Source organism: Rhagoletis pomonella, unplaced genomic scaffold (assembly GCF_013731165.1).
Source record: "Rhagoletis pomonella isolate Grant_MI unplaced genomic scaffold, Rhpom_1.0 Rhpom_scaffold_00001, whole genome shotgun sequence".
Taxonomy (NCBI): Eukaryota; Metazoa; Arthropoda; class Insecta; order Diptera; family Tephritidae; genus Rhagoletis; species Rhagoletis pomonella.
The window spans coordinates 6,490,550-6,510,610 of record NW_023458555.1 but is presented as its reverse complement, the minus strand read 5'-3'; the positions used below and the strand labels follow the sequence as shown (position 1 = coordinate 6,510,610).

Sequence of the window (20,061 nt, the reverse complement as noted above, 5' to 3'; positions counted from 1 at the left end):
TTTATCATGGAACATACTACATACATAATTGTTTTATTTTTTGTTTTGACGTGGAAAACGATTTTCGTTGTAATGACTCATGATTCAATTATTAAAGGTTTTGTAAGTAGCTTTTTTCTAAAATTTGGCACTCCCACCCACAGGGATGGTTTATGGAAGCAGGGGAAAAAGGGGAAGAATTCAATCACACTTCCTAAAATGGGAGCTAAATTCCATAAAAAGGTGTGGATAATAGTGAATGGTGGTATTTTAAAACAAAAACGAATTTGATTTAATTATTTAATTTAAACAAGCTTATTTACATCGAATATAACCCCCGATTGTTATTGAAAATAAATATTTCTATGTATATACCAAACTTGCGTACGTCAGATGGCGCATAACTCGAGAATGGATGGTCCACTTTCAGCTTTTTTTTTTGTTGTATTTGTTTGACAGATGATGGATATGAAGAAGCTATTTGTTTGTGGAAAATATGCAGTATTTATTAAACAAAAAAAAACGGCAAATAAAAAAATTTGGAGCTTAGGTTTCCTTCGCGGATATGGCTCGATTGTTTCGAATATGGTAATTCGAATTCTTTGATGTCGCACTTTTAATATTCTGGGGAGACTATACAACTGTCAGAATATTAACCATTCGCCGGGTTGACCGAAAATTTGAATGATTAAAAATATCAAAATATAAAAAAATATAAAAATATTCGCCATAAAAAGGCGTTTGCATTGTTCAACTTTGCAACTAATCGCTTTCAACAAAGTTGGTCGCCAGCCAACATTCGCCTCGTGCGTAAACCTTTTAAGTGTGCAATTACATACATCGCGCCATTGACTAAACCGAGCTGTCGTGTGACAATTGGGCCTATGGTTGCGGTTTGGCAATATTATATTGCGTCAAAGAATCATTCGGAGACACCAGGAGTGTGTTGTGGAGGACAATACCTAAATACCTTCGTTGGCTCATTTACCAAAACCATTGCATGCTTGGCAGAATCAAGAGGTCTCCACGAATATCGACAAATATATTTCGGCATTTAAGAGAATTTCGTCTCCTTAGCCTACATTGAATTTCTGTAGTCCAACGATGCTCACCCATTTTGTCTTGTTGGCGCCAGCGAATGAAGAACAAACATTTCTTCAAATTTAAAAAGTAAAAATTTCACTACTAACAATTTAAAAATGTTCTTAAAACTTGCAAAGATATTTGGAAAAGAAATATCACTGTTTTTGTTTTTAGGAGTATGGTGGGAGTGTCATTGATAAAATTAGAGCGAGAGAAAGTTTTTCTTACAAAACCTTTCATTATTGAATCATGGTAATGACTTTTAAATAATTATTTAAAGTGAGGAGAGAAGAGTCTTTTTAATCGTTTGCAAAAATAAATCGTAAAAGAGAAAAGTTTAACATTTTTAAAGGAATCAAAATAATAACATTTTTGAATGTATTTTCAAATCGGTCCAAATATCCGAAATACTTTGGCGAAAATCTTAAAGTATCAAAAAAAAAAAAATCTTAAAGTATAATAGCACAAAAAAATTAATGGGATTAAAAAAAGAAAGAAAGAATAGGAATAACAAATATTTCTCGCGAATTTGACTCAATTTATTCCAACTAAGTTTTGTAATTTGCATAGCCTTGTTTTAAAAATAATTATTATTTTTTTTTTGAAAATGAAAAATTCAAATCCAGTGATAATTTTGTTTTTAAGCAATTGTTGATAAGACTGGTTCACAGCAAAAATGTTCTATGGATGCCACTATCCAATTCCCATGTAGAATTGCTCGGTGATTCCGAAAATGGGGTTAATTTTTTTTTATATGGATACGTTTTCGAGATATTTTCAATTTACCGTTATTCAGCTTAAAGCAAAAATTGGTTCCGATAGGGCTTATAGATTCAGAAAAATTAATTAATCATTCCAGGTTTTTTTATTTTTTAATGAAAAAATTTTAAAAATCAAATTTTAACAGAGGAAAAAAATTAAAAAATAACAGTTTCTGTGCCAAATTTTCGCATTCGTGCTAAAACCTGTTCAGTTACAAAAACTATCACATTACTAATGAAGAAAATCGATGGATGCATAAGAAATAATGAGTGGTCAAATGAAATTACACAAAGATTTTTCGTCTGAAAAAAATGACCAGGAAAGAAAGTTACTCATACGCCACGTACACCTAAGTAACACGTTTTTCTGCTCATTTTTCATACAAAAAAAAATCTTTGCGGATTTTCATTTGACCACTCATCCTCTTTGATTTTGCATATCACCGATAAATACTATAGCTCCGGCATAGTTTTGGTTAGGCCCTAAAATCGTTGTTTCACCGCCTTGGAAAAACGGTATATGACCCTTGTCAATGGGAAAAATCGCCAATTTACGCATAGGTTTCGCACGATACAGAATGTGTACTTATACAAACGGGCATATGTATATGTAAATATACTTACATATGTACATACATATGTACATGCACTTCAACAAAACAGAAATTTCGTTTTGAAATTTTCCAAAAATATCGCAGATTTGCATTCATTCGATATTTATTTTCGCCCATCAAAAGTTGAAAGAGTTTTTGAAAAAAAAAAAAAAAAAACACATTTCATTTTCGCTGTTTGTACGAGTACATTCGCATTCAAGTATTTACTCATAAGTATGTATGTGCATACATATGTAAATATTTGATATTTTGAGAGGCAACACAAGCCGATGAAAAATGGGTTATTCCAGCTAAGTATTGCAGAGTACCTAAAAGCAGAATCACAACAAAAATAAAAAAAAAAAACAGGCAGAAAAAATTGATTCAGCATTTTGAGGAAAAGCAAATGCGTAAAATTACGGATTAACAAACTTTTAAAATATAGGTATATACATACGTTTTCAAATGGTTTAATGAGGCATGGCTCACTCACTCATTTTCATAGAATTTTGGTCTCAGTATCCCTAAAAAAAAGTTACTGCACGCGAAATTCAAGAAGTCGCTGGCTTTTCAAATTTCCCTCGTACATACATGCATATACATAGTTCGTTTTGTTTTTGTGTTATATTTGACTTTTTATGCATAGATCCTATCCACCTATACACCTGTATACCCCAAAATTTAAAAAATGGCCCACAAAAATGGTAGACTGCTTTTATAATTTATTTTTTTTTTTTTATTTCACCCTTTGGATTTCCACTTGTAATGGGACCAATTTTCATCTTATGATTTGAATTAATGCTGTCTGCGTGGTGTTCAATTATTGTGTGTTTTAAATAAATAAATGTATCTGTTTATTACAGTTCAAAAAGTAGGAGGTTTGCAATTCGGTGCAATATTTTTTTTTATGTATGTTCCTCTATAACAGGGGTGGGCAAGGCCGAGGTCGAAAAGAATCACATGTAAATTCTAAATGCTACAAAGAGCCAAAAAAAACAACAAAAGCAAAAGTTTTATTTTTAAATAAAATTGTTATTAGAAATGAATAATATTAATTTTATTATTATTCTAATGTACGTAAGATAGATATTAAAGAAAATTCCAAGTATCCCTTTGGCCAAATTTTCAAAATTTGGTTTTACGTCAGTTAAAGCCGCTCGCGAAAGAGTTCTGTTAAATGTTGATTAGTCAATAGGTACGTTCGTTTAAAATCTACAGTAAAAAATGTCCAACAGCAAAATTTCGGCGAAATGTCATCTGTTTTCTTACAAGCGAAAAATTTGCAGAAACTTGCAAGTTCGACGAACAGCTGATAGAAATTTTGTTAACATTCAAAAGTATAAAATGGAAAACGTAAGAAAATAAGTCCTGAAATCTTATCCTGACACAGTTCACTGACTAAACGAGTAATTACATACTTCTTACAAGTTTAATTAGTCGCATTTTACTATTTTAACTTCCAATCCATCAAAATCAATAAAGAGATTTGCGCAAATTCCAACCAGCTGTTTTTGATTAGCTGTTTTCTTGTTGGCAAAAATTTTTCCAGCAGAAACTAGCAGCTTTCCGTCAAAATGAAATGTCATTTTGCGCTCTCAATTTCCCCCTACTTTCCACAAACACAAAAACCTGATAGTTTTTATAACTTTCAATAATAATCAGGTACGCGAATGCAACTAATTGTGAACGGTATTTTGACTTTACGAATTGCATTGTAGATTGCAAAGACTCACAGTTATACGTTGTACCGAAAATTGAAAATATACGGCACGCAGCTGTTTTCAACAGCGGATATTTTAAAAATGGTACTTGTTGCCGGAACTCAAGCAATGGCAAAGCTTTCACCCGTATTCTGGAACACTTTCGTATTCGGAGTTTGCTGCGAATCGTAGAAATGGTATGGTGCAATCCGAATCGTATCATCGAACTTTCGATAGTCGTAACAATGGCATGCCTAAAAACGAACGAGTTGGAAATTGACAGTTTTTTTGCGTAATTTTGTACGAAAACAATTCTATGTTGGAAGCGCGATAAAAATTAGGCAAATAAATTTAAATCGATGTGATTGCCGGAAATTTTAGTGGTGTTCTTTTAAACAGATAAATTTGCTTTTCGCATATACGTATATTTTTATCCACTGCGAACAAAAAATAATGTTTGCTAAGCAAAGGGCCGCATTTGCCCACCGTTACTCTATAACTCTTGATAACGTTAACCTATTTTCCACCCCCGTAGATCCGGTCCTGATTGCGCATCTGCTTAAAGTGCAATTATCTTTCGGGTATAAGCTGTGTGTCTGCTTTTATTTAACCCAAATTGAAAAATAAAAAATAAAAAATCATGCGGAAGTATTTGCAAACAAAAACAGCAGCCAAACCGTATATTTCATAATTGTACATACATACTGTTTTACTTATACTTATGTACAAATGTGTAAGTATTTACTTACCCAGTAGAACCTAGGAGCACCTTACGATTGCTCTGTTAGTACTCCTTTGCGAGTTTACGAATACTCCGCATTGCTCTCTATGCTGCTGTCTATAAGTATGTAATTCTGTATACTCCTTTTACATGAGATGTCCGAGGGGGGCGAGTAATCCCCTTAAAACGATTTCCCATTTGGCTCCGAAACGAGTAATAAAGAAGTAAAAATCCGAGAAATCACCTTTATTGCTGCGAAATCAAGCAAAGAGGAGTACTCTTTTATCCTTCACATAGGGAGCATTATCTTCAAGTTCTAGTGGGAATGGATGAACATACACATCTGCAGTTTTGTATATACTCAAAATAAAAACGAAAATTTAAATTAGCAAAACTTTTGTATAAAAGTGGATTTCAATCATTCAAATCTGCTCCCCAAAAAGAAAATGTTGCGTCCTACATATCTACATACATACATACATACATAAATACACACGTGCATAAGTAGTATGTACTACCATGAAACAATTTGCCGAATTTTTCATTTTGATATTTCTGTACGCTAAAAAAAATATTTTACATAAATAAATACTCGTACAGTATAAAACATCTTTAAGCGTTCATACACACGCAGAAGTATACATGTGCATACATATGTACATATGTACCTAAGTATGTTTGCATAACATTATTTAATTTGAATGTAACGCACCGCAATATACCGTGAATACATACAACATGCGAGTATATGTACTCCTATGTATGTACATTAGGGTGGTCCAAAAATATTAAAGTTGGAATTTTAATGTGATTACCCCCTAGGATTGCTCTATATCGAAAAAATATACCTCTATATTTTTATTTTGAAATTAAAAAATATTTAAAGGTCGCTCAAAGCGCTCAAAGTATTTCACGTATTTTATATGGGAAAAAACATCTTTTCGTAGAAATGGTATAAAATACTTGAAAACCAATATTTTTTGATCGGGAAACTCGGGTTCTCTTCAGGAAACTTTCATTAATAATACCCAATTGTTTATTTAACCATTTTTAACACTACTAACAATTTTTATTGGTCCCCTCATTGCATTTTTTGGGATTTTTGGCGGATCTATAAATTATAGTTACTATGAAAAAAAAAAGTTTAAATAAACAATTGGATATTATTATTGGGAATTTCCTGCAGCGAACTTTATAGTAAACGATGGCATTTATTTTTTATAGATTCTTCTTTCTCATATTACTAAAAAAAAATCAATATCGACTAACCGAAATTATTCGAATAGTCAATATTTGTCAATAAGCATAAGTTATCAAAATACATACATATGCATATAAATAAACTAATGTATTTTGAAAGCAAACAAATAGTTAGTCGAAAAATCGAAAATGAACCGTTAGTCGACTGGTTGCTTCTGGACGATTATTTAGTTAAAAACTTGAAAGTAAACGACCAGACGATTAAATTAATTCGACTATTTTTTTAAACAAGTCGATTACAAAGATCTCAAACAGAAAGGTTAGCTTTAAAGCCGGCGAATTGCATCATGCAATCAGACCTTTCAAATGGCCTTTAAAGGTAAAATTTTTAATTTTTTTCTACTTTTTTGACCTAACATCAGCATGTAAAGAACATTAGCCCCGCTTTGATAACCCTAATGAAAGTTGCTGAGAAGATAACCATACGTCTGTGACAAGTATCATGGTTTGCTTGCCTCAACTTTGTGGTAATAAAGATTTTTTGATTTTTTTTTTTAAGATATGGAGTCTTTAAATATTTATTATTTAAATGTATTTTATTTGGAAATATTTCAAACTTCATTTCCAGAAGAAGTTAAAAATCATATGTAGGTTATCAAAGCATGAAAAGTAGATTTCTTTGTGCAATTACAGCAAATATATGTGGTTAAAACTTTTTAAAAAGTTTCAGGCTTAAATTGCATGAAATTGGCTACTAAAATATCGTTGCATTTGTTGCGCTATTTGTGTTTGTTCTCTGGATATTAGATTTTGACAAAAAAAATTCATTTCCACACTATGCTGCATGCAACAAAATTTAAGAGAAACTTTCCTATCCATACGCCACCCGCTTTTCACTTTCAAAAATAAGGTATGTTGTTTTTGGAGACTTTGTTTATTCGACTGCCAATATCAAAAGGAGAAACTCTTCCGAAAACTTAAAGCGGTAATTTCTTAAAAACATTCACTTTTGACCTTTCTTCCAAATGACCTTTTGCTTTTATTTTCTTAATAATAATAACCAGGGAGGGAAAAAATTTGGTCGGTTCGGTTCACTTTTGTTTGGTTGTGGTTTCCACTTTTGGATTGGTTCGTCACAGCGGTTTTTTGAGCTTTGAACCGGGGATTCGGTTCGGTTCAACGGTTTGGAAATTAAAAAACAATAATGCAAAAGTGTCAAGTGTCAAGTGCATGAGGTGGGATCGAAGTTCATCAGAAATGAAAAATAAGAATAAAAGTTGTTTGCACCAAGTTAAACTGACTGAATAAAGTTCCAGGTCTGCATTAGACTAAGGTAGTGAATGTAAATTAAGTGCAAATTCCGCCAGATCGGGAAACAATTGATTGCCACCAGCATCCGTATAAGTTTGAACTTCTGCTCAAAATTGCTCTTAATCCATGGTTTTCGACGTCGATGTCATTTTTCGACAAAAAACAACACGGGCAAGTCAAACAATTTCTCAAAAAGTTGGATTTCCCGCAATTTCTCATTTCCTGCCGCTAAATGGACTTCGAAAAAGACAGATTTGACGGGAAAAGAGCTAAATTGGCAGCCCTGGTCAAGTGCAACAACACGCAATGATAAGTGCCAAGTGTCTGTCAAATAAGATGCGTTGCCATCACATTTGTTATTGCCCTTTGGTAAACAAACATCGTATGTATTACCATATTTAACAAAAAGCAAAATGTGGGTAAATTTATCTATTGAAAATTGGTTGAAACGAACCTTTTAAACCTTTAGGAAAAGTAGTTCGGTTTTCGGTTCGGATCAAACATTTGTGGAAAATTTCGGCTCGCTTAATGGTTCAGTTAATTGATAGAAAAAAACGGTTTTCCGGTTCAAAACCGGTTCACGTCCCTGATAAAAAAACACTATGCAGGGAATGGAAAGTAACAACCTCAAAACTTTCCCCAATTAGAACTTTCATGCTTTCTTTCTTAAAATCTATGCTAAAATATTTTTAACGGTTTCAATTGAAGGTTTGGTAACACTCATTTTAAAATCTTAACACCCTTTCTGCAAAATTTCCCAGTAGATATATTTCATAACAATCGGTGAATTTTTTGTTGCATTTTAAATTGCTTTTATGTAAAACCAGGATATTTAAAAGATATGTAAACATAGAGTTGTCTTTGTTTCGTTAGGCCGATTTATATAGCCATTTAACGCACTGATCAAATAAAACTCAATAATCTAAGCTACTTCAACAATATTACCCTTAAGTTATGTTCACATTTAAATATTAACTCAATCAAAGCTCGTTTTTTAATCACCCCGTTTACACAGGCAAATCTCAGATTATTAGCCGTAAAAGTTGTTGTGCTTGTTATTCTCACATCTCAGGGAAAAGTTGTGGTTCTTCTCTGCGCCACCATGTGCACTTTTTTCTGCTACATTAAGCAATATAAATATATTTTAACTTAACATTTTGGTTTACTTTTACATTTGGCATTTCTCCTCTTCTTCGCAAAAACAATCGATAAAACTTGGTTGGACACTGAAAAGTTATCGATTAAATCTGAGATTATTTTATAATTACAGATTAACAAGGGACGAATTTTGAATGGCTAAACTCTTTTTCTAATTACAGAGTAGGGAGTTAAGCTCGAAAATTAGGATAATCTACTTATATGTAAACATAGTATTACCTTATATTTACATACATATATAGTATTACGTGTATGACACTATGTACTTGCGAAATAGCAATAATAGTTTTAAAGTGTTTGAAACTGGAAACTTATGTAATCTTATTAATCTTTTTATTTTACAGGGAAGCGCTGCCGAGATTAGATAATTACAGAATATCAAAGCGTAATATGAAGAGGCCATCGATTGGCGAACTGCATGGCGAGCTGCAAGAACAGGTAAGCCAACTAAGCGTGAACTAATAAATTACAAATTTTTTTCTTCCTAATTCCTATTGTCAGTTATAATATTGATTTGGTTTCAAATTGGTGTAATACTTTGCTGTTTCGAAGGAGAACAATTTAGTCTGGCTTCCACCAAGATTTTAGTGGAACTGTTGGGGAAATCGGCCAAAATCTCTTGGGCGGTTACAGTACCAAACAATAAGAATAGGGTCAGGTTTTTACAGCATTTTCACTCAAAATCTTAATCACCAAAATTTGCTGGGGAATATATATTACGAGCTTGTGAACTAGTTCAAATTAGAATTTATAACAAATCCCACTACTTATATACTTTATTTTAAAAATCTTCAAAATGGTTATTGATATTTATGATATAAACACTAGGCTTATTTAGATCAGACAATATAGAGTGCTTAGGTTAACTGACTACATACATATATGTATGTATATATGTAGATGTGTACATAATTTAGATATTCTTTATAGAGTATACAGCCACTTCAAAATTGAAATACAAAAGCCAGACGAAGGCAGCAATAATAACGAAATCATAATTTAATTGCAATATTTTATACTTAACATATGTATGTATGTATGTATGTATGTATGTTCAATTGCATGCATATACTTGCGAGTAAAATAATAGCAGCGAAATTCAAAATGATGTTGTTGGCAACTTATGTTTATTTATTCATTTAAAAAAAAATTTATTTTAAAATACAGCTCGAAGGGATAAAAGTTTCAAAGCTTGCAAAAAGTTCACAAAAACTAATTTTTTAAATAGATTTCTTCGAAATCGTTTGAGTATGCAGTTTTGTAGCCCATTCAATTTTAATGCGCAAGGTTCAAGCCGTTTAAAATTACCGTTGATTTTTTTTTTTTGTCAATTTCTTCCATATAATAACGCATGAATAAATTTCGTTTTTTATTGCAAAATCGCCCTATCTCAGTAAATGGTCTAAAGATAAACCACCAAAAAATAACGAAAATTCGCTACAAATATTACTATTTTTCAAATTGTTTGCTCTCACACATACATTGCATGAATGTAATGCAGGTGCATTAAAGTACATACTTACATATTTAAACTTTTTAAGGTTTCATAAATTGCATTTTATTTACATGAAATTAACAAAGAATTAAAACAAAATTTTAAATAAAAAATCTTATAATAAAAATTGTTAAACCAGAATTTTATTAAAACTAGATAAAATAGTTCCAAAAAATTTTTTATTTTCCTCGATTTTTCAGCAATTTTTTCTATAATTCATTCCACTGTAGGAGTAAAGCTGTTTTTTTGCGGCATGGAGTTTTGATGTTCAAACCTCCCGCCCCCCCCTTGGCTACGCCAATGTTCCTATGTATGCATTATGTACATTCGAATATCTTGAGCTGTTTATACCAGTAAAGTCCGGTAATCCTCATAACATTGGCCAGGCTGTGTCCACTTAAACGATTGCCAATTGCACTTCAGTTTATTTCGATTAATTAATGATTTTGTGTTTCTTATATATGTATGAGTATTTACTTATACACATGTATGTGTGTATCTTCATACATGCTATGTACTTACATAGATACACATCTATATACAGTGTCAGTATGAGGGGTCTTTATTAGACCAAAAGAAGCCCAATCAAGAATTTTTAGAATTTTTGTCCGTCTGTCTGTCTGGCTGTTTCTCTGTGTGTATGTTTGTACGCGCATCACTCGAAAACTAATGCATGGAATTGAATGTACTTTTCACCTAGGTAGCTTTCACTTAAAATATAGAAAGAAAAAAATTAGACAGTTGCCACCTGTTTGAAAATTGCAGTTTAAGTAAATTGATAAGATAATGTATGTAAGTATTGCAATATGGCTCGCAAAAGAAAGGGGCTTAAGAATGCTTACTGCCGAAAATATTTTTGTGGAGATTGTCACATGTTTGAAAATTTTAATTTCATTTCTTTGTTAATATAAATTAAATATTGCAATATGGGCATCACACTGAGGAGGCTTAGGAAAGTTTACTGCCGCAAAACAAGGAGTGCTGCCACCTGTTTGAAAATTTGTATTTAATTAAATTGATAAAATAAATGAAATACTACAATGCGGGTATCAAACAACACAAAAATACTTTTCAGGCGCAGTGAAACACGGCGGGTATTTGTTAGGTTGTTTTTTTTTATAAAAATCTTTATATTTAAACAGTAGCTTCGTAAATTGTTACAAGTTAACATTTACTGACGTTTGACATCAATAAACATATATAGTTTAAAAATAATTTATTTCAACAAAAAAAGGTCATAAACAAATCATTTACTCAACGCCAAGTTGTCTGAGGATAACAACAATGCAATAGTGTCGTAAAATATGTAAAACAATGACAGCTGTCGCCACACCAGTTGCATTTGCTACGACTCTCGCACTCCCTTTAGAATTGCCGCGAATAACGTGTTTACAACTCTAAAAACATGCGTGCATATGTATATATGTATGTACATGGGGCATTCCAGCCTAACTCGGATAGCATGTGACTTTTGCATCACCGATTTTTTGATAAATTTTTATGTTACTTGTATAGTATCGAATGGGAGAAGATTTCCTGAATTGATTTTTGAAAACAAAACTTTTTTTTTAAATACCCATAAGTTTTGGAAGAATGGCCGATTGGGTGCACTTTTTAACCGACTTCAAAAAAAGAAGCAGGCTATCAATTCGTCGAATACTTTTTTTATGTATAACTTTGAACCTCGCTCAAACCGATTTCGATAATTCTTTTTTTTTATCGAAAAGGTTTGGATCCGATCATAGGATCATGAAGAAATTAATAGCACTCCAAAGTTTTTATATGAGAATTGAACTCGGCTATGTTTTTTGCTTAAAAATAATTTTCATTTTTTATTTTCGAAACACCTTTGCAATATATAATAATTTTTAAATTTTTAAGATTTCCTAGCATGATAATGAGATAACAATGCAGTTTTTTTTCCAATTTTCGAATAACGAAAAAACTAACCAATTTTGTCCAACTCAACGCCTGACTGCGTCAAATCGACTCTAAAGTTAGTTGCAGGTATTTCGAGAGATACCACATTGAGAGTTGTTGTCAAAAACTGCAACTCGTACGAGTGTCCAATTGTTTGATCAAACTTTAAGGAAAGCGATAACAATGGATTACGCGAAAGTGATTAATCGTAGCGTATTTAGTACTTCCCTAGCGTATTGCATCCCACTGTAATTATGCTGAGAATTTCTTCCTCTACAATGAATCCAGTGTTTTACTTTGTTATTAATGCATTTGAATTGACGCAGTCAGAGATCTTGGCACTTAAAAATTGGAAAAAAAAGAAAAGTTGGGGAGTGAGTGATAGTTTGTTAGAAAGAATGTTTAAGAAAATCGATAAGTACATGCTTTTGGAAATCAACATTTTACATGAAAAATTTTACGGAAATGGGGTTTTGAAAATTTTTTCGATTGCATGTTCCAAAAAGAAAAATTTCCAAAAAAAACATGTCCCAATCGGCCAATTTTTCGCTAATTTATGGGTGTTCTCTTAGTTGGTACTATAAAATAAAAAGTTAAGAAGCAATCTGAGATGTAGTGATTGTCAAAATTGTACGTTTGTTTTGTTCTGATTGGCAATGAGTGTATAATTTGTTAGTCTAGTTTATTATTTTTTTTGGGCTGGAATGTCCCACATACATACCTATGTACATATGTATGCACATACGACTACATTGGTACAACATTATGTAGTTAACAAGAACATCAGCTGAGTGTTGTTGGTCGATAATAGCGGAGAATGCAGTAGCAACGGTTAGCGCAAAAAATAATCAAAAAAAAAAACAAAAACAGTTGAGATAATAAAAATAACACAACATCGTTGTCGGTGGCAGCTTCAGTAATATCGAACATGTCATCAGTATGTTAAATGACTGACAGAACCAGATACAACCGGAAAGATAGCTACGTGTGGACACTTTTAGAATGGGGAAAAATACAAACTAGTGGAATTGAAAACGTTACAAACAATTAAATTGCAAAAAAAAAAAAAACAAAAACATTTGAAACGAAAAATCCACGACATTGAAAACCACTCCAATGTGACAATCACTTCTTTGAATTCGATACAATTACTAAGTACTCAGGTGATAAGCCAGAAGGGATATCTGTTGTTGCCAAAATTTATTGTACTCGCATTAATAATGATAAATTCAGGAAAAGTACTTAAAAACAATATATGTTTATAAATTTTTAGGAAAATTTTCTCATACATTATATTTTTTATTTACATAAATATATACATAGATAACGAAGTATGTAGAATAAACGGATTCTATAACATACAGATAATCTATAGAAACCCTTAACAACAAAACTTTTTCTCAACCGTTCTAAACCGTTTTCTCATGTAGGTTTTAAAATTTATCTGAAATTTAAACACAAATTTTGTTCTGAAAATATGTGCATGAAGAGCAGATAAATTTTAAAACCTACTGGTCGAAGTGGCGCAAAATAAGTTAAATTTTTTTATAAATAAATTCCCGCATCTTTTTTTGCAATAGCTGGATGTTTTCGGTAATAAAACAAGCTTTCTAAATACATATACAGTCTGCGTGAAAAAATATGAATATCCTGACGTTTCTTTTTTTATATTTTCCATACCAAATTTTTCTTATTTTTTATAAATATATAGTTAGTTCAACGGCAAAATCCAGCAGAATCGTTTTTTTTTTTTCAATTTCGTAGAGAACTCGGAAAAAATTCAAGAAATACCAAAAAATTGTCATCAAAATTTTCAGCTTTTCAATTGCAGTTCTTACAAAATTTTTGAGTGTGCAGTTTTGTAGCCCATTAAATTTGCAAATTTCAAGTCTCTAAAAAATTCCCGTTGTTTTTTGATAATTTTTTTTTTTTGTCAAGGATGTTTCACATTTTCTTCCATATAACGTATGAACAAAATCTATTTTTATCGTACATTTATAGAAAAAATGCGCGACACCCTCTACCAAAAAAAAATTCTCAATCAAATCATCGGTACATTTTAGAGACTTGAAACTGGCACCTTATTATACTTATAGAGTTACAAAACTGCATACACAAAATTTTTCTAAGAAATGGAATTGAAAAGTTGAAAATTTTGATGACAATTTTTTTGTATTGCTTGATTTTACCCCGAGTTCTATATGAAAAGGAAAAAATTTATTCTACTGGTTTTTGCTGTTGAACTAAGCCGGCATAAAATTGTAGGTCCTTTTAGTTTTTGTTGTAACATCAGGACGCACACCAAAAATTTTGGGGAGAAGCTCAGCCAAAATTCCCCTTTTAAATGCTAAAATTTTGAATAAAAAAATCAACTTTTTCATACTAAATACAAAAATATAAATGCAACACCGTTTCAATTCCTTAAGGAATTATTGCGAAAGTATTTCATAAATGAAATCATTCAGAAAGCAAGCCGACGAAAAAAGCAGAGCAATCAATATCAATTAGTTTAGATTTATCACTCAACATACATATGTATGTATACATTCTCGTAGATACATACATATACATACTTGTACTTGCAGACACATGCAAATGTGTATGTATGTGCTCGTGCTAGGAACGTGAAAGATAATTTATTTGCAAACTAATTTAGCGGCAAATTCAATAATGTTCAACCGTTACTAAATATGTATGTATGTATGTATGTATGTGCAGTATTTAGACTGCAAACGGAAGAAAACACTTACACTCGCGCTTAGTAAAAATATACATACATACACACATACATACATATAGAGCGTACTCACCGGTTATGCACATTCCAAGCATTTTAGGCTCCCACAATTACAAAAACTTTTTTTTTTTTTTTAATTGCGATCATTTAAAGCGTGTACTAAATTCCCCGGTGAACACAAACAAAAACAAATGACTAAAAATTAAACATACATATGTATATATGTATGTATGTATGTACATGTGTGTGTGCTTGTACTTGTAAAGATGCGCAACAATTGTCATTTCATTGCTAGCCTGCTGCTTATTTCCTTTAGCTGATTATTAGCACCACGTTGCGAATTAGTAGTGTATGTACGTGAAGTTGTAGTTATGATTATTATCACCAAAGCGCGAGTAGTAAAAAAAAAAAAAACCAACACACAAAACAAAATATAAAAATTAATATGTATGTAGATATGTATGTATTACATAGGTAACATGAGAATATTTGTTAAATGACTAGACGAATCGAGTGAGTGTGAGAGTGATCTGGTCATGTTGGCTAATCTAATGATGTTAATCAAATTTCATTAGCAATGCGTTAATTAATTTAAATTTGCCTCAATTCCGCTACGACTAACTGGTAATGAATAATTGAAAATTTTTGCGTTGAAAAATTCATTGTTAGCACATGCAAATATACAAGTACTACATGCATACACACTTACATACATACATAGTATGTATGTACAGACATAGTACTTACTGTACGCAAACATCTACACGCGAAAAAATCACATGCCAAATTATCGTCTTATAAATGCGCATACATATGTACATAAATACATCCAAATATACGTACATATGTACTAGGAACAGAACCTTAATATGTAATAAACCAAATGTCCGATACATATGTATCAGTACACAGATATACATACTTAGATACATAGCCCTCAACGCTGTACGTGACGTATGAGTAACATTTGATTTGTAAATCAAAGCTGTAATCATTTTATTGTTAGCAGTGATTTCTGTTGCTAAATAAACCGCTTCTGAGCTTATTTTATATGGAAATTGAAAAAAAAAAAATCGAAATCATAAATTATTTTCCACGAAGATGAAGATAACGATTTGCCAAATGTTATTTCGTTCACAGTTTTATCATTATTGCCATAATTATTAATAAAGTAATATTTTTAAGAACGCTTTCCTGAGCCAAAGCAGTTTTTTTTTTTTTGTCCAATATTGATGTAGTTTCTTGCAAATATCTCTGCTAAATGTTTGACAATTTGTTTAGTTACTTTTTGAACATTCTTCATGCCGACAAAAATCGATAAATCGGTTATCCGAGATACATATGTATATACATATGCATGTATTTGTGATTCCAATCTCTTTTTCTGCTAAGCGATTGATACTATCATCGATTTTAAGTGAATTTAGCTTAGTATTTTTGTAAATTACCGTTATACGGATGTATGTACTTACACTGAGCCAAAAGCACAATGGTTTTTTTCAACCAAGTTATGCCTATTCATTCCAGGTCTATTTTATTGGTATTTGATTCTCAACTGTCGCTCCAAAAATAAAAATATATATACTTTATTCTAAATTTCACGCTTACGCTGGCAAAAGCTAGTTTTAATATAATGAAGTGCAAGTTTGAAGTAGCCAGAACTTGTTTTTGTTTTAGTTGACTTGTTTCAGTCATTTTCTGTTATACGAAATATGTTCGTTAATTTATATATAAATAGAAAAAATTTGCGACACCTTCAACAAAACAAAAAAAAACTTACCAAAAATCAACCCCAAACTTGCACTTTATTTTACTAAAATTGAATAAGCTACAAATGTTTTTGTTTACTTGTTATATTTAATTGTTTATAAAAAAAAGTAGCAGAAAAAAATTGCTTTCATTGACCGACATAGAATATTTCATATGGTACCGCAAAAAAAAAAAATAATCCTTTTATTTGACAATCGAGTCGAATATGTATACATATAAAATTTTAAATAAAAATTGCCAAAATTACTCCGAATATATGTATGTACATACTTATTTATCTATTCAATTATCATTCATAAAATTTCTATGCGTTCATAAACTAACTTAAATACACTTAGTATATTTACAAGTAGATATACGCTTACACATGTATGTATGTACATATGTACATATGCATACGCTTATGTGTATATGGTTGTATGTGTATTTCCACATAAACAAGCTGTACGTCAATAAACGATTTGGTAAACAAAAATATTTTTAATAACAATTGAGGGAAGTGATTGAAAGCGAAGCAAAGAAAGAATTTCATCCATAAAAGCACATTATGCGTTTCATTTGTAGTCTATTGAATGATTTAAAGGCTATTAGCACAAAATTTGTAGCTGCTAAATGCTCTGATTTAATACCCACAAACATACAAACATATGTAGGTATGTATGTATTTATCTTAGAAATTAGAGTTGTGTGGGAACAGCTGTGTGCAGAGTGCTGTTTTCGTGCGATATCATTGAACCGAGAGTGAAGTAGAGAAATTTCCGATTTGAACTTGAAAGCGAAGAGTTTAAAGTTTCACCTTGCTGGCATGTGTATGGCCCTGCGTGATTGACAGTGCTTATTTCTTGTAACGATAGCTTCTACATACCAATGTACAGTAGGGTAGCGCAAAACTTTTTTTTTTTCAGCCACCCCCAGAACTGAAGAATGCCGAAAGTAAGGGGGATCCGTTTCTTTATATTTTTAATTCTGTGCACATTAAACCGTGCCTCAGCAGGTTTGAAGTTTCCAAATATATTTTATATGGGGAAATTATTTTCATTAAAAAGTAAAAAAAAAGCTGGAATGATTAATTAATTTGTCAGAAACGCCCTATCCGAAGGTGATGTATATACGGTTTATGGAGAATTTCATTGGCTTTCATTTTCCGTATTTTATATTAAGATTTTTTAGTTGGTTCATAAGATAAACGTGATTAAAAGGAACCAATTTTTGCTTTAAGCTGAGTAACGGTAAATTGCAAATATCTCGAAAACATATTCATATTTAGAAAAAAAAAGTTAACTCGATTTTCGGAATCACCGAGCAATTCTACATAGGAATTGGATTGTGGCGTCTGGAGAACAATTTTGCTGTAAACCAGTGTAATTAGCGTTCTTGGATTGGTGGGGGTGCAATAACAATATAAGCAATAAGGCCATGTGGTTTTGGAAATAAAACCACATGACGTTATTACCAATCCAGAAGTGAAATAAAGTCATATTCAAAATTGTACAAATGAGTAATAAAGTAATAATTGAAATTACAACCGCTTCAACTAAAAATGCATGTCTGGCCACACCATTTTTCCTATTAATTGACCGAGGGCGTGTTTCTTTATTATTCAGTCCGGGTCTAGAAGAGATAGTCGTGTGGTTTATCACGGTTATCATGGTTATAAAGAAACAGAAGAGAGTGAAATGATTAGGTATCAGCTTAATATTTAATTAAATTTTTTTCGCGAAACAATTTACAAAAAGTTACTTGGTTTCTCTAGCGCCATTATTTTCACGCAATATTCTATGAACTCCGTACTAGAGACGAAATCAAACGTATGCGTTCAAATTCTCCGAACCCACATTATCCGGGAACAACGTGCTATTGAATAAGTGAACAGAAAAATGTATTAATCATCAAATTATTTCGTCAAAAGGGATATCAAATAGAGGCATTTTAAAACCCCAGTATTTCGAATCCGCGAACGGAAAAAAAAACTTTTTTTTTAATATTTCAAAAGTTATCTGTAGAAAATATATTCCGAACATTATTTACGATGTTAACTCCTGGCGGCACTTATAAATCACGAAAACTAACAACCTTTCTTAAAATCTATTTTGGGTAACACTAATTAAAATAATTATGATTTAAGTTTTCAAAATTCGCCTCTAATGGTTTTATTTCCATTTCCAGTTGGAAATAAGGCCGTATCGAAATTGTGGTTTAATTTTCAATCGGAAAGCGAAATTAAGCCATTATGGCCTTATTGCGTATGGCGTTGTAGCACCCCACCTCTTGGATTAGTCAACAAATCGATTCCAATATGAATTAATAGCAACTTCACTCTTAGAGTAGCTATAGTAGACTAAATTAAAATTGTAGCACATTTGTGCTGGTGGCCGGCGTCCCTTATTGCCGTATAGCCTAAAAATGCTTTGGTCAACATTTAAAAGTCTTTATCTATATAGTTTTTTTTTAACTTTTTTTGAGAACTTGTTCTTACAGCAAAAGGAGGCAATTAGCTTTGACGATAGATGCCAGCTGTGATACAACTTTGATAACTATTTTAAGCCTAGGAAGGTAGTCATAACTGGTACATCGACGGTTAAAGGTTGACCCGTGCATCGAAACGCGTGTTTGTGATCTAGAACCCAGAAGGTTCTGCATCGCTTCTGTGGATAGGATTTACCCCCTTTTGGGTTTCCGATCGCCGGAGCAACTAAGCTGCAGATAAATAGTTTAGCAGTTTATAGTCTGATTTCTATTATTGCATGTCTTCTTTCTTATCAAAACTAAATTTATTTTTTTTTTTTTTAATTTTTTCTCTCCCACAGAGCATCCAAATGCCCGATCTGCCACCCGAAAGCAACAGCCACTCAATCAAACTGGGCTGGATAAATGGCGTCGTCATACCGTGTCTACTTAACATTTGGGGTGTCATGTTATTCTTGCGCCTTAGCTGGGTAGTCGCTGAGTCTGGCATATTGCAGTCACTGATTATAATCGGTATTTCGGCTGTAGTTTGCGTGATCACCACACTTTCACTATCGGCGATCAGCACGAATGGTGAGGTGAAGGGAGGCGGCGTATATTTCATAATTTCACGCTCACTGGGCCCAGAGTTCGGCGCTTCTGTTGGTGTGGTCTTTGCATTTGCCAACGCTGTTGCCGCATCCATGAATACAATCGGCTTCTGCGACTCGCTAAACGATTTGTTGAGTAAGTCAAACAACAAAAAAATATGAGTATAACAGTAATTAAGAGACGTTCTATCTTTTCATTTCATTCTGCAGAAAATCACGGCTTGAAGATCATCGATGGCGGTATTAATGATGTACGCATTGTTGGCGTATGCACCATAGTGGTGTTGATACTCATTTGCTGCGTGGGCATGGAATGGGAGTCGAAGGCGCAAAATTTCCTTATCGTCACTATAGTTTTGGCTATTTTTAATTTCTTAATTGGCTCAGCGATTGGACCACGTGGGAATGAGGAAGCTATAGCAAAAGGTTTCGTCGGTTTCTCATGTAGGTTTTTTTCTTCTAATACAGGACTAAAATTAGAGTAATTGGATTATATGTTTTTGATAGGGAGCAATTTCATGGAAAACTTTGGCGGCGACTATCGCTTTTCGGAAGGCGTTAATCAAGACTTTTTTAG

At 32.2% G+C, this 20,061-nt stretch overlaps 1 protein-coding gene across 1 annotated transcript in view; it reads left to right on the top strand.

Moving 5' to 3' along the window:
• The window catches only part of LOC118737273 (bumetanide-sensitive sodium-(potassium)-chloride cotransporter), a 27,209-nt gene that overhangs the window by 953 nt on the left and 6,195 nt on the right, over window positions 1–20,061 (top strand). The window contains exons 2-5 of the mRNA XM_036467681.1: window positions 8,851–8,944; window positions 19,236–19,620; window positions 19,695–19,928; window positions 19,992–20,039. Coding sequence (XP_036323574.1) covers window positions 8,851–8,944; window positions 19,236–19,620; window positions 19,695–19,928; window positions 19,992–20,039 — 761 coding nt within the window. The remainder of the gene's footprint in view (window positions 1–8,850; window positions 8,945–19,235; window positions 19,621–19,694; window positions 19,929–19,991; window positions 20,040–20,061) is intronic.